The sequence below is a fragment of the Pseudorca crassidens genome, chromosome 10, assembly GCF_039906515.1.
Source record: "Pseudorca crassidens isolate mPseCra1 chromosome 10, mPseCra1.hap1, whole genome shotgun sequence".
NCBI lineage: Eukaryota > Metazoa > Chordata > Mammalia > Artiodactyla > Delphinidae > Pseudorca > Pseudorca crassidens.
In genome coordinates this window covers 101,952,651-101,977,528 of record NC_090305.1, presented here as the reverse complement: position 1 = coordinate 101,977,528, position 24,878 = coordinate 101,952,651, and the positions used below count along the sequence as shown (strand labels likewise).

The window sequence follows — 24,878 nt, the reverse complement described above, 5'->3', positions numbered from 1 at the left end:
GAATACACTGGGAACAGAAACCATTGGTATAACTTACTGCTGTTTAAGAAATAATGACAACTAAGCTTTATTGGTGCAGTTATTCATCCTCTTATTCAGCCGATGTTTTTTGAGTACTTACTATGTGCCACGGGATTAAAAGTGAATAAAGATTAGTCTCTGTCATCAGTTTATTCCTACAGTTTATGAAATACAGCATGGTACATAAAAGGCCCTACAGACAGGAGAAACGAATTTAGATCCCACTCTCTGATTGGCTGCATGTTACTGGCTATGTTACTTTGTGCCCCTGTGTTTAAAATGAGTACATGGGGAACTTCCCTGGTGGCACGGAGGTTAAGAATCCGCCTGCCAATGCAGGACCAAGCCCTGGTCTGGGAAGATCCCACATGCCGTGGAGCAACTAAGCCCGGGCGCCACAACTACTGAGCTTGCGCTCTAGAGCCCATGAGCCACAACTGCAGAGCCCACATGTCACAACTACTGAAACCCGCGGGCCTAGAGCCCGTGCTCCACAACAAGAGAAGCCACCGCAATGAGAAGCCCACGCACCGCAACGAAGAGTAGCCCCTGCTTGCCCTAACTAGAGAAAGCCTGCGTGCAGCAACAAAGACCCAACGCAGCCAAAAATAAATAAATAAATAAATAAAATTTAAATAAATAAATAAAAGAAAATGAGTACTTGGGTGAGCCGGTGTGTCGATGAATTTTAGCTGAAATTTTACTTTCTTTAACTACCGGATTTAGAACAAATAGAAATTTTAAAACTGAGAGTCAAAAATTGATTCTTGAAAGAAATTTCTATTCTTAAGTACAAGTAGAATATCATAGGAAAAGAATTAACTTGTTCGAAGGAACTTAGAATCCTTAACACCTAGGCATTCAGTTTCAGAAAGGAGGAAGTCTCCTTAGCACCTGCCTAGTCTACTAGGTGTGAGTTCATATATGTTCATGTGGTTTTAAGGAGAAGCCATGTGCTTTGAATATTTATAGAATTCAAAGCACTTTCCAAAGACATCATCTTTTTTTTTTCCTTAGATCGATAAAAGCCCAGAAGGACAGTTCGCTCAACTAATGACATTGCCCAAAACCTTACAGCAGCAAATAAATCATATTATGGACCCTCCTGGAAAAAACAGAGATGTGGAAGAAACTTTATTACAAGTAGCTCATGACCCCGACTGTGGAGACGTGGTGCGTCTAGGTACGTGCATGAATCTGACGAGGAGGAAGTGTTGGCTGGAGGGGGTCGGGGGGAGCAAACTTTGTGGCTGAGACGGGTTCTCTATTCTTTCTTGCCTAGTGAGATGGAGAGAGAGATTTCCACTCAGAATAAGAAAGCACTAACAGTCTGGGGGTTTTCCCAACCTAAATTCTTGTTTGTTTGAAGTAGGGTGCTGAAAGTACTTCTATTTTCAGATCCCTGGGTCCTAAATCACTGACAGAGAGGGAAACAATGATTCTTTTGGTCCCAAGGGCATAATGTTTAGAAGTTATTTCAAAGACATGTGTTTGTTCCTCACGGTGGTCTGAGGAGGATGGAGACTGGTGATTTTTTTTTTTTTTTTTTTAATTGTGGTACGCGGGCCTCTGACTGTTGTGGCCTCTCCCGTTGCGGAGCACAGACTCCGGACGCGCAGGCTCAGCGGCCATGGCTCATGGGCCTAGCCGCTCCGCGGCATGTGGGATCTTCCCAGACCGGGGCACGAACCCGCGTCCCCTGCATCGGCAGGCGGACCCTCAACCATTGCGCCACCAGGGAAGCCCGAGACTGGTGACATTTTTAATGCTTTTATAACATCAAGAACACCACTCTCCTCGGCTGACGCCCCCTCGGTGTGGCTCCTGTGTGCACAGTAGGTCTGCTCCAACATGGCCCCTGTTCCTCACGTCATCCCCAATGTGGACCAAAAATCTGAGCCTGATCTTCAGAGACTTGCTGCCTTTTGAGGTGTTACAGGTAATTTACAAGGTCAGTCAGTAAGTAAGGAAATCATGAAACTGAAAATGATGCCCTCCCTCAGATGAGCGCACCGTTTACTGTTGAGTACGTATTTGCTGAGCTTCCCCAGGGAGCATCCTGGCCACCTGGCAGGATGCAAGTCACAGTGACGGTGTCACATGGAGAGACCTGCCCGTCGGGCAGAGCGGAGCATGTGCCTAGGGCGCCGGGTACCTCTTCTGAAGATACATGTGGAGGCGTGTCTTTTCTGATCATGGTGTGAGTCCTTCTGCCTTTCTGCGGGCCTGAAGGACTGTCCCGCTGTCTTCACCGAGGAGTCCTCTGAGTGATTTCAGAATAAGTTTTCCTCCTAGGCAGAAACGTTTGGTGTTTTTTTCCCCAATCTTTCCACATCTTGGAATTGAGAGCCAGCAGACTTAAGCAGATTTAAAGTGAAAAAAATGACCTTCAAGGGTCACCTAACCCACTGGTTGTAAGATGAGGCGTCCCAGACCCAGAGTGGGGCGGTCATTTGCTTGTGTTCACACAGCTGGTCAGCGACACAGCTGGTCGTTGACACAGCTGGCAGCTCCAGTCTCCTGGACCTCGATCCTGATACTCTTTTCACTGTCACTCTGACACCAGAGATAGATTTGCTGGTTTTATTGGATAGCTGGAAAGAATATTTAGTTTCAAGTTTTAAAAGTGTTAGGATGACTCACATCTGGCTTTTTTGGCATCGTTATTGTTTTTTTCTCACAGGGCTCTCAGCAATCGTGAGACCTTCCAGTATGAGACAGAGCACCAAAGGCATTTTCACTGCTGGTAAGAATTGTTAAAAATCCACACTTAACGTACCTGCTGGATTGAGCAGCCTCAGTGCTCCTGGTTAAAATGTAAAGCTTTATCTGTATCCTGCAAGTACTTGCGAAATGCTGAATTTTGATGGTCATAACCTAGGACACGGCAGTAACATATAGACAGGCAGATGGCGCTGTAATCCGGAGTCTGAGGTGCTGCTGGGAGGATTTGCTGCCCCTCTGCGTTTTCCCAGTTACTCCTTATGTGCAGGTTTCCCCTTGCGTTTTCATATCTGTGGGAGTTACACATGATATTGTTGCAAAAACAGCAGTACCTTGCCCTCCCCGCCGGCCAGTGTTCCTCTCCAGAGACAACCACTGCTGACTCTCCTGGTGGGTTATTTTTGTTTTCACTGCTGTTTCTCTGGATAATGAGCTTATATTGCTGCTTCTCTCCTTTTAATTTTAGGCATCATCTGTGGACTTCTCACTCTAGCAGATTAGGATTCAACTGCCCCCACCAACGCGCACACACCCCCCCGCACCCATCCCTCTGTGTTCCAGATATGGTTGTGCCGTAGCTTTAGTGAAGCCAACCTTGAGTTTCCATTGTCTGACTGTGTTACTGTGATTCATAGCTGAGCCATGTGATACACTTTTCCTTGCCGTCACAGCTTTCTTTCCCCACAGAGGCTGTCGTCACCTGTCTCATGTGAGGAACCCTGTTTCCTGTATCTGGTGTCTTTGACTTTTGTGGCGCACAGCCTCATCATTTTGGTGAAGCGCACCATCCGGGAACTTCGTGGGAAAGGGGGCAGAGGAGGCAGATTTGGAGCCCACATGTGGCCAAGCGTATCTTTAGTCCACCCTCACGCCTGACTGAGGCTCAGGCTGGAGATGATTAGAAATAGTTGTCCTTTAGAATTTTGATACCATTGCTTCGATTATCTTCTCACTTCTAGGAAGTTCTGATTCTTAATCCTTTGTGTATGTTCTTTGTGGAAGCCTTTTAGGTCTTCTTTTAACCCCAGGGCTCTGAAGTTTCTCAGTGGTGTGTTTCGATGTGAGTCTGTTTTTTATCTGTTACACTGAATACTCATTACCCTTCAGTTTGGAAACTCAGAGTATAAGAATATAGGGAAAATTTATTGTATTCGCTCTTCCCATCTGTTTTCTCTCTTCTCTTTCTGGAACGCCTTTTATTCAAACATTGGACCTCCTAGACTGGTCCTTTGGTTTTCTTTCTTTCGTGTCCTCTTTGTCCTTTTTTTTTTTTTTTTTTTTGCGGTACGCGGGCCTCTCGCTGTTGTGGCCTCTCCCGTTGCGGAGCACAGGCTCCAGACGCGCAGGCTCAGCGGCCATGGCTCACGGGTCCAGCCACTCCACGGCATGTGGGATCTTCCCGGACTGGGGCACGAACCCGTGTCCCCTGCATCGGCAGGCGGACTCTCAACCACTGCGCCACCAGGGAAGCCCGATCTCTTTGTCCTTTTGCTTTGCTTTCTCCACTTGAGTTTCCATTGAGTTGTTTTATTTTTGTTATTTTAATTTCTAGGAGCTCTTCTCTTTTTTTGTTCTCTGAATATTCCTTCTTTTTTAAATTTAAAACATCCTGTTCTTGTGTTATGGGCTTAAACATTGGAACATATCTTTGGATATTGCCAAGTTGCCAAAGTGGTTTATCATTTTATCATCCCACTAGGGGTAAACGAAAGTTCTTGTTTCTCCCCATTCTTTCCAACACTTGGTACTGTCTGATGACAGACTTTTCCAGTTCAGTCTCTCTTTATGCAGCTGTCTACTGAGCATCACTTATGTGCTCGCCACGCAGGATACAGGGTGAACCCTGTACCATCCTGCCTTCAGAGGCTTCATCATCTAGAAAGGGAGATGGACACATAAATAGAAGTTTGCATTACTAGGGATAAATGGCACAGAGGGAACCTGAAGAAGGAGTGGTCTTTCAGCCTGATTCTGGTCCCTGGCTTGAGATTGCCAGGGAGCTGCACGATCACACCTCTTAAGGCCTCGCTTCGGTTGCCTGGGGACACAGCCAAATGTTGCCGTCCTGAATCTTTGGAAAGATTCAGCCCGTCCACAAAGGTTTAGTAGCACGTGTGCCAAACCTACTCAGCTGAAGATTGTCCTACCACTCAGGGGTGCATAGCTTTGCATTTCCAGTTAAGATATTTATTTAATCTGTCTTCTTGCTGAGTTATCCTGGCAAGGCTGAAGATGAGGTACTTTTGTTTGCTTGGGTGGCTCAGGCTATTAATCTGTGTTTTGCATGATTGCACCTCCCTTACCATAATCCTTGGGTGAGGCTGGATGCTTCGGGTTTTTTTATTTTTGGCTTCCTGTGCTATAAGCAACTACTAGATTTATTGATTTTTTTTTTTTTTTAGTTGTGATAATGGTGGTGTTACGGGGTTAAAAAATCATTTTCTTGTGGAAATACATACTAACATATTTACAGATGAAATGACAGAATGTCTGAGAATTGCTTCAAAAGAAAACATGTTGGAGGGAAGTGGGTAAGGGTGGGGATGACTCGAGATTGGCTATGAGTTGATACATTGTTGAAGCTGGTGAACATACATGGGAACATAATATGCCATTCTTTTATAAGCTTGAATTCATCTCTAATAAAAGGTTTTTAAAAATCCACCCTCATCATCTCTATTATTTTTTTTTTTTTTTGGGCTGCATTGAGTCTTTGTTGCTGTGCATGGGCTTTCTCTAATTGTGGCGAGCAGGGGCTACTCTTCGTTGCAGTGCGCGGGCTTCTCAATGCGGTGGCTTCTCCTGTTGCGGAGCACGGGCTCTAGGCATGCGGGCTTCAGTAGTTGTGGCGTGCGGGCTCAGTAGTTGTGGTGCACGGGCTTCCTTGCTCCACGGCACGTGGAATCTTCCTGGACCAGGGCTCAAACCCATGTCCCCTGCATTGGTAGGCAGATTCTTAACCACTGTGCCACCAGGGAAGTTCTATCCACCCTCATCATCTCTTGACACGTCAACCTGAAATGGATCTTTGGTCCTCTTTCCTCTTGTTCTTCCTGGTTGCCAGCAGAGGGCAGTGGGTATCATCTCATGGAACCCGCAGCCCAGATTTCCTTGTGGCAGTGGAATGCCCAGTGCTGCCTCCTCTGAGTGCTCACTGATTTTCTCCCTTCCCCTCTAAAGATGTCTCATTGGATTGTGGAACCAGAGGGACAGAATGTCTGCAGCCTGCTCTGAGGTTGCAGGAATTGTGGAAGGTGATGCGCGTTCCTTCAGATTTCGCTGGGTTTGCTTACCCTGTGCTCTGGCTTCTCTGGTTTCTGGTGGTTGAGGGCTGTGATGAAGGTGGCCCAGGCCAAGGGCAGGGGTTTGCGAGCCTCAGAGATTAGGGTTCGAACTCCAGCTTAACTACTGTGACTTGGGTAAGTTACCTAATTTTTCTTAGTTTTAATTTCATAGAGATAATTATGCCTGCCTCACTGGGTTGTGAAAATTATATCTCAAGACATATAAGAGCACTAGCACTGTGCCTGGTCTTTCCTCTTTGGTATCATTACCTAAAGGCTTCCTGCCGTCTCTTTAGAACATGCCTCCTTGCATTTTCCTATTCAGCTAGCAGTAGCCCCGTCACTAGGTCTCCAGCTGGAGTAGACTAGCAACCGTAGGCCCTGAGTGGCTGGTTTACTCTTTCTCTGTCCTCTAACTTCACAGCAAGCGTCAGAACCTCTCTCTCCTGTGCGCTGCTCTTTAGAAGTCCTCTGGATGTGGCCATAATTGCTGTTGTTCTGCCTGGCTTGTGCTGGGTGCATCTTCCTGAAATCTCCCAAGTTCTGCCTCTGGTCAGGTTTTCAGCCAGCTGATGTATCACCTGCAGAGTGAGAAAATCCCGGGTTATTTGGTTGCACTTTTCCTCCTTTGTAGCTCTTATCACTCCTCCCCTCTGCAGCCAGCCACTCGTAGTGGGGGTAAAAAGGAAGGGTCTCCTTAGCTAGTGAATAACTTTTATATTCAAATATTGTTAAATTCAGAGAGAGCGAAGCTAAGATGGTGATAAGAAGGCCTTGGCTCAGAGTTGTAGTTCACGTCTTCGCTCTGTAACCTTGGTATGTTAACAGCCCTTCTTCCTTGAAATGAAGGGGATACTAATACCCAACTCGTGGCATGTTGTGAGAGTGTCCAGTATGTACCCAGTACCTAGTAGGTGCTTTATAAACTTCAGTGAGTCTAGATCTAAGTATCAGTCTCTTCCTGGAAGAGATGGAAGCCAGGCTCTATGTCAGCCCAAAGGGTTGCCCTTTCTAATGAACTGTGTTGGGTGACATGGCAGGTGTCCTCATGTGGTCTGACACTCTGTCTGTGTTAGTTCCCTGAAATTCCCCTACCATCAGATATACCCATGTTCCAAGGTGAGTACAGAACTACTTCCAAAACCAAACACTGTTTTTCCCTTTAGCCTGGGAGTCGGTTATTGGCAAGATAATACTGACTTCTTAGACTGTGCTGTTAATGGAGCAGCGGTTTTTATCAGGGTCTCGGGGCAGCAGCTGCAGCCAGGCAGCTCGGGAGAGCAGGAGACTGTTTAACCTCCTGGTCCTTGCCTGAGCCGCCCTGCAGGGCAGCAGCACACCGCATCACGGCTCAGCCCGGCCAAGCAAACATCACGTTCTGATCAGCCACAGCCGTTTATGTGTCTAACCTGAATGAGTAGAGAGGAGTGGAATTCTTTGCATCTTTGCGGGACGGCGGCGGGGAGCTTGGGGAGAAATGGGTCAGGGTCTTAGCAGTTAGACTGAGAAGGAAGCAGGAGCCAGACAGGGGAAGGCCTGTAAAAGCCTGAAGGGGAATCCAGAGTTTCACTGAGGGGAGAGGGAAGCCGCTGAAGGATTGTCGAAAGACGGCTGTAGCGAGAGGATAGAGAGCAGCTTGGAGGGAGGTGACGCTGTTGCTTGGGAAACTGATCGACTGCGGCTGCAGCCCGCCAGGTGAGGAGGCCTGGCCGCCCTGACTCAGGGTTTTGCAGGAGAGGCAGAGGAGAGATGCAGGCAATACTTGGAAGACGCATCCCCAGGTCTTGGTGATGGGAGGGATTTGGGCAGTGAAGCAGAGAGGAGTCAGAGAAGCTCCCAGGTTTCTGGCTTGGGGAGCGGAGGCGGAGGTGCCTTTCCTGGGGTGAGGGAACGTGGGGGAGGATGACAAGTTTAATCTTTGAAATATTGCTTTATTTTTCCCCACCTGACTTTCTGGTCAATCAGAATTCACTTTGGAGTCAAATACCTATTTACCTCTGTAGCTTCAAAAGATTCAACTTAAACAAGACAGGTTTAGTCTTGTGCCTAAAAAGATTCCGGCACGCCTCGGCCGGTCCTTACCAGCCCTTTCCTGAAAGTGATAGAATGTATCATTGATTATCTTCTCCTTCTCATCTCTTATGACTGAAACATTTTATCCCCATTTTTTGGTACCTACATGTTTCAATAAGAAGAACACATGATAATAAAGATTTTTCTGGTGATGTATTTATCACTTAAACCTGAAAGTTTTAAAAATAAAACTGCCTCAGAAAAGATTTTCTTTGTAGATGTAGCTAACTGTGGTTGGAAATTAACTGGAGGAATGTTTGAGGCTTGCTGATTTTCTCTCCTAAATATCTGAAATATAGGATTATGGGAAGGTAAGAGACCTCTCACAACCTGGTCTCATCTCTGCCTCACATTGTTTCCTGGAGCATTTTGTCTGTCACTGGACCTATCAGTTTAAGGTCACGCAGGGAATTCATAGTATTACATATGTAGTGATTTTGCTGTAGGTAACGTGAAACATACTGGAAACCAACAGAAGAAAAACCTTAGGAGCCGTGTATTAGAGTAGATTTCCGTTTGCTTCCAAAACAAAATCCTGACTTTGGTTACTAATCAGTGTTCATAACGACCAGCTTTAGGTAAATAAGGATCTGCCTAAACAGGATGTCGCTAAGGAGATGTTTGCACCTTTATCCTCTGGGGAAGGAGCAAAGTCAACAATGATGGTTCTTAGAGTAGAGTTTCTCTCTTAGCAGGCTGTCTTCCTTCAAGACGCATTCTAAATGCAGACTTCCTAAGTCACCATCATCTTTAGAAAGGAAGCAGAAACCACACAAAAGCTCAGTGTCGGCCAAGTAGAAGTCTGTGGATTATAAACTCTGTGAGGGCAGAGACCAGGGCTGTTGTTCATACCGGTGTCCCGAACAACTAGCTCCGTGTCCCGTATGTGTTGGTGCCCAAGAAATGCCTGTTCAGTGTATTTCAGTGACTGAATAAATGGAAGATTCTGAATTTTCTGGTAGTAGGGAAAGTCTCCATATATACAGAAAAGTACACAAATCATAAATTTGGTGAATTTTCACAAAGTGAACAGACTCGTGAACCCAGTACCTAGATGAAGAACTAGAATAGGGCCAGTTCCCCCCAGAACCCCACTGTGCCCCGTCCAGTCACTGCTCCTCCCAGAGTACCTACTCTCCTGACCTCTAATGCCATGCTTCTGTTTTGCCCATTTTTGAACTTCATATAAATACGTACTCTCTCATGTCTTTCACTCCTTGTAACAGCAGTGAGATTCCTCGTGGTGTTGGGAGTAGTCCGTTTATTCTCATTGCATCCATCGTCTGACTAGAGCACAGTTCATCCCTTCTACTGTTGATGATCTCCCGGGTTGTTTCCAGTTTGGGGCTATTTCAGAGAGTCCTGCTATGCATGTTTTGGTACCTGTCTTCGAGCGAGCGTAGGTATGCATTTCTGTTAGGTTTTTAGTTGCGGGTGGAATTACTGTATCATAAAGTGTGTGAATGTCCAGTTGTGGTAGATACTACCTAACGAGTGTCTAGGTTACACTCCAAGCAGCAGAGTTCCTGCTGCAGTACCTCCGTGACCAGTGCTTGATAGCAGGTCTTTTTCTTTTTAGGCCCTCTGGTAGGTGAGTAGACGTATCATATTGGAGTTTTAACGTGCACTTTCCTGATGACCGATAAAGTTGAGCGTTTCTTCACATGCTTACATGGTCGGAGATCCTCTTTTGTGAAGTACCTATTCTACTTTTGCTCATTTTTCTTTTGAATTGTCTGCCTTTTTTTTTTTTTTTTTTACACTGAAATCTCTGTATAGTGTGGATACAGGTCCTTCGTTGGACAAGTGGAATGCAAAAGTCCCCCACTCTAGAGCTTGTCGTCTCGCTGTCTTAATGGTGTCTTTTGATGAAAAGTGCTTAATCTTACTTAGTCCAGTTTATCAGTTTTGTCCTGTAAGGTTAGCAGCTTTTTGTGTCCTGTTTAGGAAATATTGCCTACTCCAAGTTCATGAAGTTTTGTCCTCCACCTTCGTTGCAACTAGAATATTGAGGCAGGATCCTTCCTTCTAATCTCTTGGTTCTTAACCTCTTGAAAATCCTGGCTCCCAGTGAGACTCTGACTAAAACTCTGAGCCCTCTGCACAGACATGCACACGTGCGCACACTCAGCAAACCTCCCTGCAGCTTCAGGGAGTTCTCAGACTGAGGCCTGTCTGTTGGCCCCTCGTTGGAGAACCCGTAACCTAGTCCAACCTGTCAGTTTGCAGATGAGGAAGTCGATGCCCAGAGACGGGGAGTCTCCCTGTCCCCAGCGGGGACTAACATTCCGCTCTCCTGACTCCCATTCCAGCGCCCTTGCCAGATCCGTCCCCGGCTGCAGCCGTCCTGAGAACATGTCTCTGGCAGAGCTGCCGAAGGGAGAGACTTCTTAATTAAGGGAGGTTTCTATCCACTAGCAGCAAAACATGGCTCCACAATGCCGCTCGTGGACTGTGGTGTATTTACCGTAAATGTTAAGCTCCCCAGAGTCTGTGAGGAAGGTTTGTGAAGCTGAGCTGGGACTCATTATGGTCGATGCCTCTTCCTCTCGCTGTGACTCAGTGCCCTGGAGTTGCCGCGTTGACCCTTACTGTGTGCAGCTACCTTGGTGTCTTGATCGGTTCTGCCTGGAATTTTAAAAAGCACCTTACGTAATAAGATTCCAGTCCCAGTGCTCGAGTGGGTGAGGTTTACCAGAGTGGTTGCTCCAGGGAGAAAATTAAAACGGGTGGAGGCAGGAAAAGGAGCTCTGAGTTTCTTGACGAGTCTCGGTTTGCAGGAGTCGGTCAGTGGACAAGCGAGGCCACAGCTTCTAGAAGCATTCACTAATGACTTTATCGGTGCCCTGCCTTTTTACCTGCCGCTGCCTGCAGTGGCGGCGTAAAAGGTCCTAAGTGCATGAGGCGGCCTACAGGTAACATGATCAGGTATTTTTGAGAGCGCTTACACGCCAGTGCTCAGAGCCTCCGGAACCAGTCCTGTTATACCTTGTGAGCGGTGCCCACACTACATGTCACACCTGCAGCGCAGACCACGGTCTGGATCCCAGGGTGAAAAAGACTGTTCGGATCTTTGGGCCACACCCTGAAACACAGACTGAATGATCTCATCCTCAGCACAAAGAAGGTCAAGCCCGTAACACCGTCTGCAAATGGGATCCTGTGAGTCCCGACAGATAGCAGCACCCCGCTTAGTCCATGCCGTCGGACTTCTTTCCCGTAAACTCCCCCGAGAGCCTCTCCTCTGGTTTCATCAGGCACTTGTGACTCAGTAGATGGGGTGCTGGAAGGGCAGGTGTCTGAACAAGGTACATCTGTTCCATCACTGCAGGTGTTTACTGAGCACCTGCTGTGTGCCGGGTGCTGCACTAAGTAATGGGGAACCCGGGATGAATAGGACAAGGTCCCTGTCCTCAAGGAGCTCCCGGTGTAGGCAGAGGGACAGGAGAGCACTGTGCAGTGTGGTGAGTGCTGAGCTGGGCGTCAGCACAGGCACCGTGGGACCAGGAGGAACAGTGGCTGAATCGGCTGGGGAGCCCGGTGCTTCCAGGGGAAAAATCTGAACGGGATCGCGGCGTCTACCAGGCAGGGTGTGGTGGGAACGCCCTTCACCGCGGGCAAACTGGCGTCACACGCAGGGACATGGCAGCAGTGCGCTGGGGGTGGTTGGGAGGCATCGGGGGCTAGAAAGGGGGCCAAGGACGCTCACTTACATATGGCGTCTTGTCTTTGCCTTCCTTTCTCCTCCTTTTTCAAAGAGCTGCTGAATTCAGAGGTTGCAGCATGCTCCTATCTGAAAGGACTCCCTTACCCCAGAAGCTTGGGTGCCTTTGGCATCCGTATCACTGCTTCAGCAGATGCGGAAATCACTCTTTTCCCTCCCGTTGATCACGATGGCCCCCAGGGTCTCCTGGACCCTGTCAGGCCCCCAGGCTCTCCTGGAACCCCAGTCAGCCCATCGCTGTTCTACTCCAAAGATGAGTCTGATCCGAATACCACAGGACCTCCACTGAGCATCTACTCAGTAAGCCTCAGTGTTCTTACTCTCTCTTCTTTTCTCTTTTAGGCCTGAAGAAATCAATGATTTATAGTTCTCTAAAACTGCGTAAAATGTGGAAAGGATGGCTGAGAAAAACATCCTGATTTTGCTTGCTTTTATCTATGTTATGTGTAGCTGAATAAAATGATCCTTTTTGACAGAACAGCGTCTGTTACTCTGACCTATTTGGTTGAATTTGAAGAGGTCTTGGTTTGCATGATACTGTACTGGATTTTGGAAATGTATGCGTCAGACCTTTATCTGGGGAGAACCAATACCTTTGAGGACTCAGCATGACAAGAGTCCTCGTTACACACAGCACCATCTGGGCCCTGCTTTCCTGAGAGCTTCGGCTGTGGTCTGTTTGGCAACGAGGGTCAGAGGTCTAAGTGGCGGTGCACGCGCTGTGGACCGGCAGCCCCGTGCTAGGGCAGGAGCTTTGGCTCTGTCTGCCTCGGCTCCATCCACTCACTCGGTTTTCTCCAGTGAGAGCTCCAGTCAGCATCTTCCTGGATCTGGGTGTTTAACATTTCTCCTTGTTCTCCATGAGGGTGTGTGGCAGTGACTCAAGTGAGGAACCTGCAACAGACCGGTGCAGAGCTTTCCCATGTAACAGGAGCGTTTGGGGAGCAGGAAACGACAAAGGACTCATCAGCTCAAAGAACTGGAAAGTCAGAGGTTGGTGGGCTTCAGAGTTGGATTGATTTAGGGGGTTAACAGACCAATTTCTGTCCTTTTTCCATCCTTTGCCACATTGACATCACACTAAGGCCAGCTCTCCTCTTAACTCTGAGACCCCTGACAACAGCCTCAAGGGCTGTGTGCACCCCCATCTGCATCTGGGGAGACAGGGGGAGTTCCTTTCAGAAGCCCTCTTAGAAAAGCAACAGAACTGCAACAGTTCCCAGCAAGCCTCTGTCTGGATTCCTGGGCCCTAATGGGTAACTTGCCCATCACTGCACCAGGAATGGCCGGGGGGAACCAGGCCAAGGAGCTTGGACCTGAGCCTGCCTCCCCTCCAGCTCATGGGCTGCAGGATGAGCTGACAGATGGATGGAAATGGGGGGATGGGGGGGAGGCAGCGTCTGTTCCCTCACCTGGCACATCATCTCTTCAGTCCAAGCTCAGGTTTTGTCTTTCTTTTCTCAGATTGTCTCTACCTCACCCTGTTTCCATTGCCCAGTGCTCTAGTGCAGACCCTTAGGTTCTTTTGAAAATTTGAACAATAGTTTTCTACTAATTTTTTCTACCTTTGGGTTCAGCTCATTCCAACCCAAAAGAGCTCAGGCTTAAGATATGACCAAACTGGGTTGAATCTTCGCTCCACTGCTGACTAGCTTTGTGACTTTGGGCAAGTTATTTAGTGTCTCTGAAGAGTTTTACCATCTCTGAAAAGGGAATAACAGTACAGACCTCCTTGGGCTGTAGTGAAGGTCCTGCAAGCCAAGTGTCCTATGTACTAGGACACTGCCTGGTAGCATTCAGTAAATGTCACTTCTGTCATTACTTTCTATTATTGTTTTTGTTACTGTTTTCTTCTGCAAGTGTTTTTGTTTTATTGGGTCAGGTTCTTCCTCAAGAAGCTAAAATGATTCCCCACTGCTTATGGGATAAAATAAGTATTTCTCATCAGCCTTGGTCAGTTCGGGCTGCCATGACGGATACCGCACATTGGTTGGCTTATAAACAGCAGAAATTGATTTTTCACAGTTCTGGGGCCTGGAAGTCTGAGACCAGGTTTGCTGATATGGTCGGTTTCTGGTGAGAGCTTCTTCCTAGTTGCAGAGGCCTGTTTTCCCAGTGTCTTCTCTCACAGTGGAGCCAGCAGACCCAAAGCAAGGTCTCATGTTTCTTCTTATAAGGATACTAATCCCATTCATGAGGGTTCCACCCTCATGACCATGTTACCTGCCAAAGGCCCCACCTCTGAACATCATCACATTGGGGGTGGGGGTGGTGAGAGAATTCTGAGGGAACACAAACATTCAATCCATAACAAGATTATTCAAGACCTATAAGCTACAAAGTTGGTTCAAGATGGTGGAGTAGAAGAACGTGTGCTCACTCCCTCTTGCGAGAGCACTGGAATCACAACTAACTGCTGAACAGTCATCTATAGGAAGACACTGGAACTCACCAAAAAAGATACCCCACACGCAAAGACAAAGGAGAACCGCAGTGAGACGGTAGGAGGGGTGCAATCACAATAAAATCAAATCCCATAACCGCTGGGTGGGTGACTCACAGACTGGAGAACACTTATACCACAGAAGTCCACCCACTGGAGTGAAGGTTCTGAGCCCCACATCAGACTCCCCAACCTGGGGATCTGGTGACAGGAGGAGGAATTCCCAGAGAATCAGACTGCGACGGCTAGCGGGATTTGATTGCAGGATTTCAGCAGGACTGGGGGAAACAGAGACTCCACTCTTGGAGGGCACACACAAAGTAGTGTGTGCATCGGGACCCAGGGGAAGGAGCAGTGACACCATAGGAGTCTGAACCAACCTACCAGCTACTGTTGGAGGGTCTCCTGCAGAGGCCGGGGGTGGCTGTGGCTCACCATGGGGACAAGGACACTGGCAGCAGAAGCTCTGGGAAGTACTCATTGGCGTGAGCCCTGCCGGACTTGAGTCTGCCATTAACCCCACCAAAGAGCCTGTAGCCTCCAGTGCTGAGTCACCTCAGGCCAAACAACCAACAGGGAGGGAATGCAGCCCCACCCATCAGCAGACAAGTGGATTAAAGTTTTACTGAACTCTGGCCACCACCAGTCCCTCCCATCAGGAAGCTTGCACAAGCCTCTTAGATAGCCTCATCCACCAGAGGGCAGATCACAAAAGCAAGAAGACCCAGAATCCTGCAGCCTGTGGAACAAAAACCACATTCACAGAAAGGCAGACGAAATGAAAAGGCGGAGGATTAGGTACCAGATGAAGGAACAAGATAAAACTCCAGAGAAACAACTAAATGAAGTGGAGCTAGGAAACCTTCCAGAAAAAGAATTCAGGATAATGATAGTGGAGATGATCCAGGACCATGGAAAAAGAATGGAGGCAAAGATTGAGAAGATGCAAGAAATGTTTAACAAAGACCTGGAAGAATTACAGAACAAACACCTAGAGGAATTAAAGAACAAACAAACAGAGATAAACAATACAATAACTGAAATGAAAAATACACTAGAAGGGATCAATAGCAGAATAACTGAGGCAGAAGAACAGATAAGTGACTTGGAAGACAGAATGGTGGAATTCACTGCCACGGAACAGAATAAAGAAAAAAGAATGAAAAGAAATGAAGACAACCTAAGAGACCTCGGGGACAGCATTTAACGCACCAACATTCGCATTATTGGGGTCCCAGAAGGAGAAGAGAGAGAGAAAGGACCTGAGAAAATATTTGAAGAGATTATAATCAAAAACTTCCCTAACATGGGAAAGGAAATAGCCACCCAAGTCCAGGAAATGCAGAGAGTCCCAGGCAGGATAAACCCAAGGAGAAACACGCCAAGACACATAGTAATCAAATTGACAAAGAAAAATTATTAAAAGCAACAAGGGAAAAATGACAGATAACATACATGGGAACTCCCATAAGGTTAACAGCTGATTTCTCAGCAGAAACTCTACAAGCCAGAAGGGAGTGGCATGATATATTTAAAGTGATGAAAGGGAAGAACTTAGAACCAAGATTACTGTACCTGGCAAGGATATCATTCAGATTTGATGGAGAAGTCAAAAGCTTTACAGATAAGCAAAAGCTAAGAGAATTCAGCACCACCAAACCATGTACAACAAATGCTAAAGGAACCTCTCTAAGTGGGAAACAGAAGAGAAGAAAAGGACCTACACAAACAAACTCAAAACAATTAGAAAATGGTAATAAGAACATACATATCAATAATTACCTTAAACGTGAATGGATTAAATCCTCCAACTAAAAGACACAGGCTCACTGAATGGATACAAAAACAATACCCATATATATGCTGTCTACAAGAGACCCACTTCAGACCTAGGGATACATACAGACTGAAAGTGAGTGGATGGAAAAAGATATTCCATGCAATGGAAATCAAAAGAAAGCTGGAGTAGCAATACTCCTGTCTGATAAAATAGATGTTAAAATAAAGAATGTTACAAGAGACAAGGAAGAACACTACATAATGATCAAGGGATCAATCCAAGAAGAAGATATAACAATTATAAATATATATGCACGCAACATAGGAAAACCTCAATACATAAGGCAAATGCCAACAGCTATAAAAGAAGAAATTGACAGTAACACAATAATAGTGGGGGACTTTAACACCTCACTTACACCAATGGACAGATGATCCAGACAGAAAATAAATAAGGAAACACAAGCTTTAAATGACACAATAGACCAGATAGATTTAATTGATATTTATAGGACATTCCATCCAAAAACAGCAGATTACACTTCCTTCTCAAGTGCACACGGAACACTCTCCAGGATAGATCACATCTTGGGTCACAAATCAAGCCTCGGTAAATTTAAGAAAATTGAATTCATATCAAGAATCTTTTCTGACCACAATGCTATGAGATAAGAAATAAATTACAGGGGAAAAAATGTAATAACACAAATACATGGAGGCTAAACAATATACTACTGAATAACCAAGAGATCACTGAAGAAATCAAAGAGGAAATCAAAAAATACCTCAAGACAAATGACAACGAAAACATGATGATCCAAAACCTGTGGGATGCAGCAAAAGCAGTTCTAAGAGGGAAGTTTATAGCATTACAGTGCTACCTCAAGAAAAAGAAAAATCTCAAATAAACAATCTAACCTTACACCTAAAGGAACTAGAGAAAGAAGAACAAACAAAACCCAAAGTTAGTAGAAGGAAAGAAATCATAAAGATCAGAGCAGAAATAAATGAAATAGAAACAAAGAAAACAATAGCAAAGATCAATAAAACTAAAAGCTGGTTCTTTGAGAAGATATACAAAACTGATAAACCTTTAGCCAGACTCATCAAGTGAAAAGAGAGAGAGGACTCAAATCAATAAAATTAGAAATGAAAAAGGAGAAGTTACAATGGACACCAGAGAAATAGAAAGCCTCCTAAGAGACTACTACAAGCAACTCTATGCAAATAAAATGGGCAACCTGAAAGAAATGGACAAATTATTAGAAAGGTATAACCTTCCAAGACTGAACCAGGAAGAAACAGAAAATCTGAACAGACCAGTCACAAGTAATGAAATTGAAACTGTGATTAAAAATCTTCCAAGAAAAAAAAGTCCAGGACCAGATGGCTTCACAGGTGAATTCTATCAAACATTTACAGAAGAACTAACACCAATCCTTCTCAAACTCTTCCAAAAAATTGCAGAGGAAGGAACACTCCCAAACTCCTTCTACAAGGCCACCATCACCCTGATACCAAAATCAGACAAAGGTACTACAAAAAAAATTACAGACCGATATCACTGATGAATACAGATGCAAAAATCCTCAACAAAATACTAGCAAACAGAATCCGACAACACATTAAAAGGATCATACACCATGATCAAGTGGGATTTATCCCAGGGATGCAAGGATTCTTCAATATACGCAGATCAGTCAACGGATACGCCGTACTAACAATTTGAAGAATAAAAACCATATGATCATCTCAATAGATGCAGAAAAAGCTTTTGAGAAAATTTAACACCCATTTATGATAAAAACTCTCCGGAAAGTGGGCACAGAGGGAACCTACCTCAACATAATAAAGGCCATATATGACAAACCCACAGCAAACATCATTCTGAATGGTGAAAAACTGAAAGCATTTGCTCTAAGATCAGGAACAAGACAAGGATGTCCACTCTCACCACTCTTATTCTACATAGTTTTGGAAGTCCTAGCCAGCGGCAATCAGAGTTTAAAAAGAAATAAAAGGAATACAAATGGGAAAAGAAGAAGTGAAACTGTCACTGTTTGCAGATGACATGGGACTATATATAGAGAATCCTAAAGATACCACCAGAAAACTACTAGAGCTAATCAGTGAATTTGGTAAAGTTGCAGGATACAAAATTAATGCACAGAAATCTCTTGCATTCCTAGGGACTTCCCTGGAAGTGGCGCAGTGGTTAAGAATCCGCCTGCCAATGCAGGGGACATGGGTTCGATCCCTGGTCCGGGAAGATCCCACATGCCACGGAGCAACTAAGCCCGTGTGCCACAACTACTGAGCCTGCATTCTAGAGCCTGAGTGCCACAACTACTGAGCCTGCGTTCTAGAGCCCGCGTGCCACAGCTACTGAAGCCTGCACACCTAGAGCCTGTGCTCCGCAACAAGCTAAGCCACCGCAATGAGAAGCACACGCACCACAACAAAGAGTAGCCCCACTCGCCACAACTAGAGAAAGCCTGCACACAGCAACGAAGATCCAACACAGCCAAAACTAAATAAATAAATTTATTTTAAAAAAAGAAATAGGGCTTCCCTGGTGGCGCAGTGGTTGGGAGTCCGCCTGCCGATGCAGGGGACATGGGTTCGTGCCCCAGTCCGGGAAGATCTCACATGCCGCAGAGCAGCTAGGCCCGTGAGCCATGGCCGCTGAGCCTGCGCGTCTGGAGCCTGTGCTCCGCAACGGGAGAGGCCACAGCGGTGAGAGGCCCGTGTACCGCAAAAAAAAAATAAAAGAAAATAAAAGAAAAATAAATAAATAAAAGAAATAAAATAAATCTCTTGCATTCCTATACACTAACAATGAAAGATCAGAAAGAGAAATTAAGGAAACAATCCCATTCACCATTGCAACAAAAAGAATAAAATATCCAGGAATAAACCTACCTAAGGAGGTACTGTACTCAGAAAACTGTAAGACACTTATGAAAGAAATCAAAGATGGCACAAACAGATGGAGAGATATACCATGTTCTTGGATTGGAAGAATCAATATTTTGAAAATGACTGTACTCCCCAAAGCAATCTACAGATTCAATGCAATCCCTATCAAGTTACCAATGGCGTTTTTTACAGAAGTAGAACAAAAAATCTTAAAATTTGTATGGAGACACAAAAGACCCCAAATAGCCATAGCAGTCTTGAGGGAAAAAAATGAAGCTGGAGGAATCAGACTCCCTGACTTCAGACTATACTACAAAGCTACAGTAATCAAGACAATATGGTACTGGCACAAAAACAGAAATATAGATCAATGGAACAGGACAGAAAGGCCAGAGATGAACCCTCACACCTATGGTCAACTAATATATGACAAAGGAAGCAAGGATATACAATGGAGAAAAGACAGTGTGTTCAATAAGTGGTGCTGGGAAAACTGGACAACTACATGTAAAAGAATGAAATTAGAACACTCCCTAACAGCATACACAAAAATAAACTCAAAATGGATTGAAGACCTAAATGTAAGACCGGACAGTATAAAACTCTTAGAGGAAAACATAGGAAGAACAGTTTGACATAAATCGCAGCAAGATCTTTTTTGACCCACCTCCTAGAGTAATGGAAATAAAGTCAAAAATAAACAAATGGGAACTAATGAAACTTAAAAGCTTCTGCACAGCAAAGGAAACTATAAACAAGACAAAAAGACAACCCTCAGAATGGGAGAAGATATTTGCAAACAAATCAACAGACAAAGGATTAATCTCCAAAATATATAAACAGCTCATGCAGCTCAATATTAAAAAAACAACCCAATCCAAAAATGGTCAGAAGATCTAAATAGACATTTCTCCAAAGAAGACATACAGATGGCCAAGAGGCACATGAAAACTGCTCAACATCACTAATTATTAGAGAAATGCAAATCAAAACTACGAGGTATCACCTCACACCAGTTAGAATGGGCATCATCAGAAAATGTACAAACAGCAAATGCTGGAGAGGGTGTGGAGAAAAGGGAACCCTCTTGCGCTGTTGGTGGGAATGTAAATTGATACAGCCACTATGGAGAACAGTATGGAGGTTCCTTAAAAAACTAAAAATAAAATTACTATATGACCCAGCAATCCCACTACTGGCCATATACCCAGGGCAAACCATAAGTCAAAAAGACACATGCACCCCAATGTTCATTGCAGCACTATTTACAATAGCCAGGTCATGGAAGCAACCTAAATACCCATCAACATACGAATGGATAAAGAAGATGTGGTACATATATACAGTGGAAAAATACCAGCCATAAAAAGGAATGAAATTGTGTCATTTGTAGAGACATGGCTGGACCTAGAGACTGTCATACAGAGTGAAGTAAGTCAGAAAGAGAAAAACAAATATCGTATATTAATGCATACATGTGGAATCTAGAAAAATGGTACAGATGAACTGGTTTGCAAGGCAGTAACAGAGGTACAGATGTAGAGAACAAACGTATGGACACTAAGGGGGGAAAGCAGGGGTGCGGGCCTGGGGGGAGTGGGATGAATTTGGAGTTTGGGATTGACACATATACAGTAATATGTATAAAATAGATAACTAATAAGAACCTGCTGTATTAAAAAATAATAAAATAAAATTTTTTTCAGAAGCCCTATAAGCTGGCTTTATTTTAACTTTAACTTGTCCCCCCTGTATCTAATATAGCCTTTTATGTCCCCAACTAGTTTAGACAGTAAATACTCAGAAGAGCACAGAACATCAGGGTAATTTTCCAGTGTGGGGATACCTGAGGCCGCAAGAGAGAAAATGACAGCCGAGGGTCAGAATGCACATGAGCATCGTGGCTGAGGCTTGACGCAGGCCTGCAAACTCCCTGGTCTGGTGCCTTTTCCTACACACCCCGTAGCTTCATAATTGATGAATGCTTGAGTCTCTTGTGTTCCACTTCTCCTAGATGTATTCTTATCTTCCTTTTCCTCAATGCATTTTGAAGTATAGATATCTAAGTTGGGAGTCATCAAACAGGTATATAAGGATGAGGGCTGAGACTTCCTCTGAGGAAAAAGGAATTCTATGGCAGGAAGTAGCTCTTCTCGAACTCCAGGAGACCCAAAAAATAAACGTACCTGAGAGTCAGACTTCCTTCCAGCCGTGTTCTTGGGCAAGTTATTTAACCTTTCTGAGCTTCAGTTTCTGTGCTGTGAGGTAGGTACACTCATACCTCTCTGGCAGGGCTGGTATTAGAATTAAATGAGGAAACATGTTCAGCACCTAGCATGGTTCTTGGCACACGATAATAGTTCATGTTTCTACAAGTCACTCTACTATTCAATTCAGATGGTGAGTTTGGATAGCTAGGGATAGCCTGCATATATCCGTCAGGAAAAGAGAAACAGTCCTGGGTATATCAAACAGGGGATTTTATCAAGGGAATTAGTTACAAAAGGGAGAAGGAGGGAGGGATGACTCCCAAGGATCAGGAAGCAGCTAACATCCCGAGGCTGCAATCTCCAAGCTGACCTGCTTGCTGTGATCCAGAGATGCTGCCTGTGGTGGTTTCAAAATGTTTGCAAATTCTTTGACCGTCTTCCCATCAGTAGGTGGACTCTTAATTCTCCTTCCCTGAATATGGGCTGGCCTCAGTGACTTGTTTCTAACAGATAGAATGCAGCAAATGAGATAACCTGACTTACAAGATGAGATCCTAAAATGTGGCACACCTTCCCCTTGGCTCTCAGGGCACTCGCTCTTAGAGCCCAGCCGCCATGTTGTAAGGAAGCCCAGGCCACACAGAGAGGACGTATAACTGCTCTGGCCGACAGCACCAGCTGCCAGGCAAGTGAGGGAGTGACCGCGGCCAAGCATGAGACCCCAAGCCAGGACCACCAGTCAAACTCCCAGGACTCTGAGGGGGAATCACAAAATGATTATTGTTAGAAGTTGCTAAGTTTGGGGGAGGCTTGTTTTGCAGCATTGGATAATCGGCCCAATGCCCCTGCCACTGCGGGAGCTGCTAAAGCGGTCTCACCCCTGCCCAGAGGCCACAGGGGACCACGAATATTGGAGGCAAACCAGGGAACTTCGCTCTTCCCTCACCCTCCAACCTCCTGCCACCGTCTCCAACTGGCAAAACCTGATAGGAAGTCACCAGGTAAGAAAGCCTGAGAAAGGTAGTTTACATTCCAGAGTGGAGTGTAAAGAATAGACGTGTGTCTGCATCCTACCAGATAAAAACTGCCACGTCCACTCCAGTGACAGGGCATCCGTGCACACCATTTAATCCATAGGTGACCCTCCCACGGTAACAGCAGCACCCCCAGCTCCACCGACACCAGGCACTATCCTTGGTACAAAAGAAAATGCTCTTGCTTTCTGGCAGAAAAGAACATTATATCCGTCTCTGGGTGATGCTAATTCCTCTTGCAATCACAGTCTCACCTGACTGTCGTGTAACCTAGAAACTAACATGTGAAGTTCACCACTGCTTCTTACAGAAAATGATAGAGGAGAATAAAGGGGGGTAAAAATACATACGAGGGCTTCCCTGGTGGTGCAGTGGTTGAGAGTCCGCCTGCCGATGCAGAGGACACAGGGTCGTGCCTCGGTCCGGGAGGATCCCACATGCCGCGGAGCGGCTGGGTCCGTGAGCCATGGCCGCTGGACCTGCACGTCCGGAGCCTGTGCTCCACAGTGGGAGAGGCCACAACAGTGAGAGGCCCATGTACCGCAAAAAAAAAAACATATGAGCCGGTCAGTGAGTGAGTGTGTGTACTACACATTATCAAGCAAGGAAGAAAATACACCCACCTAATTTTTCTGAACTGGTCAGGGTGTCACAGCAGACACGTCCAGCATCTTTCTTTCATCACCCGTTCCGTGTTTCTACTGTCCTACTGGGGTGACCCAATCTTCCCTCCTGCAGGACCTGCATCCTTAGTGGTCCTGTCTTTATTGGGTCGTTCTAGTCTTTTATTAACTTTCACTGTTGAACATGTTCCAAGTTTTGCATGTTGAGTAGTGAGAATTTGATAATGCTTACTGTGCTAAGGACTGTTTCTTGCATTAACTCATTTACCCTCACTGCAACCCTATAAGGTCGGTACTATTACTATCCTACAAATGAGGAAACTGAGGCTCAGAGAGGTTAAATAATTTACCCAATGTCACACAGCTAGTTAAGCGGTAGAGCCAAGATCCACACACACGTTTGAATAGTCTGAATCCAGTCTAGGCGCCCGTAACCACTGTGCTTATCCACAGCTGGGCACACAGAAGGTACACGGTCAACGGTAGCTGTTACCATTCATGTTGCTTCCATTTGACTAATACTTGACTTTTGGGGAAGCTTTTACTCTCTGCCCTATAAAAATGACTAGTTGACTAAGTAAAGCCTAAATAAAGAAATCTCCCTGATATCTGGCTAGAATTCCTTAAAACACTCTGAGAATTCACAACTGTCTAATGCAAAGCCTGATTCCCAAAGCAGCGTCCCCTAGAATTGAGTCATGGCTTCCGGTCATAACATGTCCCTTTCTCAGCCGGGCAACCTCGGAAAAAGTTTGGGACTTGGTGACCCGAGACTCACGAGCAAATCCCAGGTGAGCTCTTCCCCAGAGCAGCCGGGAGACATCGGGCCTACCTGAGGGAGGCGACGGCTGAGCTTGCTCATGTGGTTGCAGCAGGAGCAGTCTTTGCGGATGGGAGAAAAAATGGCAAGGGTACGAGTACAAGGCAGTGCGGCCCTGGAGGGCTGCCCCTGCACACTGCGTGTGCCCACACAATCCCCAGGCGAGCGTCGGGAGAGCCACGTGTTGAGAGGCCTTCTATACTCTGTCACGTGAGCAGAACTCCTTACAAGTAAGAGGTAGTCCTGTCGTTCCTAAGGTGTCTCCACGGCCAGTCCTGGGTTGCGGCTCCAGCTGGATCATGGATTCCTGCTCCACTGAGGTACTGTGTGGCCCCGTGTCTCCCCGCTGAGCCCTGCCCTCCAGGACCCCCAGTGCTGCTGGTCCCCTAACTACCAAAACACCCTCAGTGAACAGAAAGAAGCAGGAGTGTGAATTTGATGAGACTCACTGTATCTGACTAAGAGAAGATGCTCGTCGACCCAGGCATTCTGTGTGGTCCTGACCAAAAAGTTCCCGAGCTCATCTAACCACAGAAATGCCCACTGCCAACCTGTGCTGAGGAGCAAGTGGGTCCAGTGGCACAGGTGCCAGTGAGTGTGCAAGCCCTTTAAATTAATGGAGGACGGAGCGGAAGAGGGAAATGACCCAACAGTTGCCAAAGGCCTATGAACACCAGGGGTCACACACAAACCGCTTCCTTTAATCCTTACCCTGCTTCAACAGCATCCGTATGATTCCTGTTTTTTTTTTACAACCGAGGAAACTCAGGGTTAAAGAGGTTCCGTAGCGGGCCCACCACCCCACAGCTAGTACGTGGCGAGGCTGGGGTTTGCGTTCGGGTCTGCCCGGCTCAGAAGTCCACTTGCTGTTCAGCATCACACCCCACTTTGGCCCTTGCCTGCAAGAGGTGGGTAATTCTCTCCAAGTTCATCCAGATGATCTCTCCTGTGATTATCTTCAGCCATCACTAGCCTTGGGACTAAAGTCATCTGGCTTAGTTTCTCCTACACTATTTCTATTTCTTCTGAGATCAAGTGGAATGATAAAAACATTCCTTCCTAGAATGAGCTCCTTCTGGAGAGATGATGCCTGAAATATCAGACTCGCTGGGGAGCCTAGAGACCGTTTACCCTCCCTCACTGTCCCGGTGGGATAAGGAGGTCCCAGACAGGTTGCACCTTCCAAGGCCACACGTATTTGCTGACAGCCTGGACTAAAACCTG

General features: G+C 45.9%; 1 protein-coding gene and 1 long non-coding RNA gene across 5 annotated transcripts in view; one reads left to right on the top strand and one right to left on the bottom strand.

Annotated features, from left to right (window-relative positions):
• TAMM41 (TAM41 mitochondrial translocator assembly and maintenance homolog) overlaps window positions 1-12,304 on the top strand; it is a 55,013-nt gene extending 42,709 nt beyond the window's left edge. For 3 of the 4 annotated variants that reach the window (XM_067755492.1, XM_067755493.1, XM_067755494.1), the window contains 3 exons: window positions 1,039-1,204; window positions 2,705-2,767; window positions 12,169-12,304. In XM_067755492.1, the coding sequence (XP_067611593.1) occupies window positions 1,039-1,204; window positions 2,705-2,767; window positions 12,169-12,245 (306 nt within the window). In that variant the 3' untranslated portion in view covers window positions 12,246-12,304. Of the gene's footprint in view, window positions 1-1,038; window positions 1,205-2,704; window positions 2,768-9,328; window positions 9,506-12,168 lie in introns of all 4 variants that reach the window. The other variant, XR_010947171.1, reaches the window with a different exon arrangement.
• LOC137232752 (uncharacterized) overlaps window positions 1,185-24,878 on the bottom strand; it is a 31,881-nt gene continuing 8,187 nt past the window's right edge. The window contains exon 3 of the long non-coding RNA XR_010947172.1: window positions 1,185-6,610. This is a non-coding gene — a long non-coding RNA (uncharacterized lncRNA). The remainder of the gene's footprint in view (window positions 6,611-24,878) is intronic.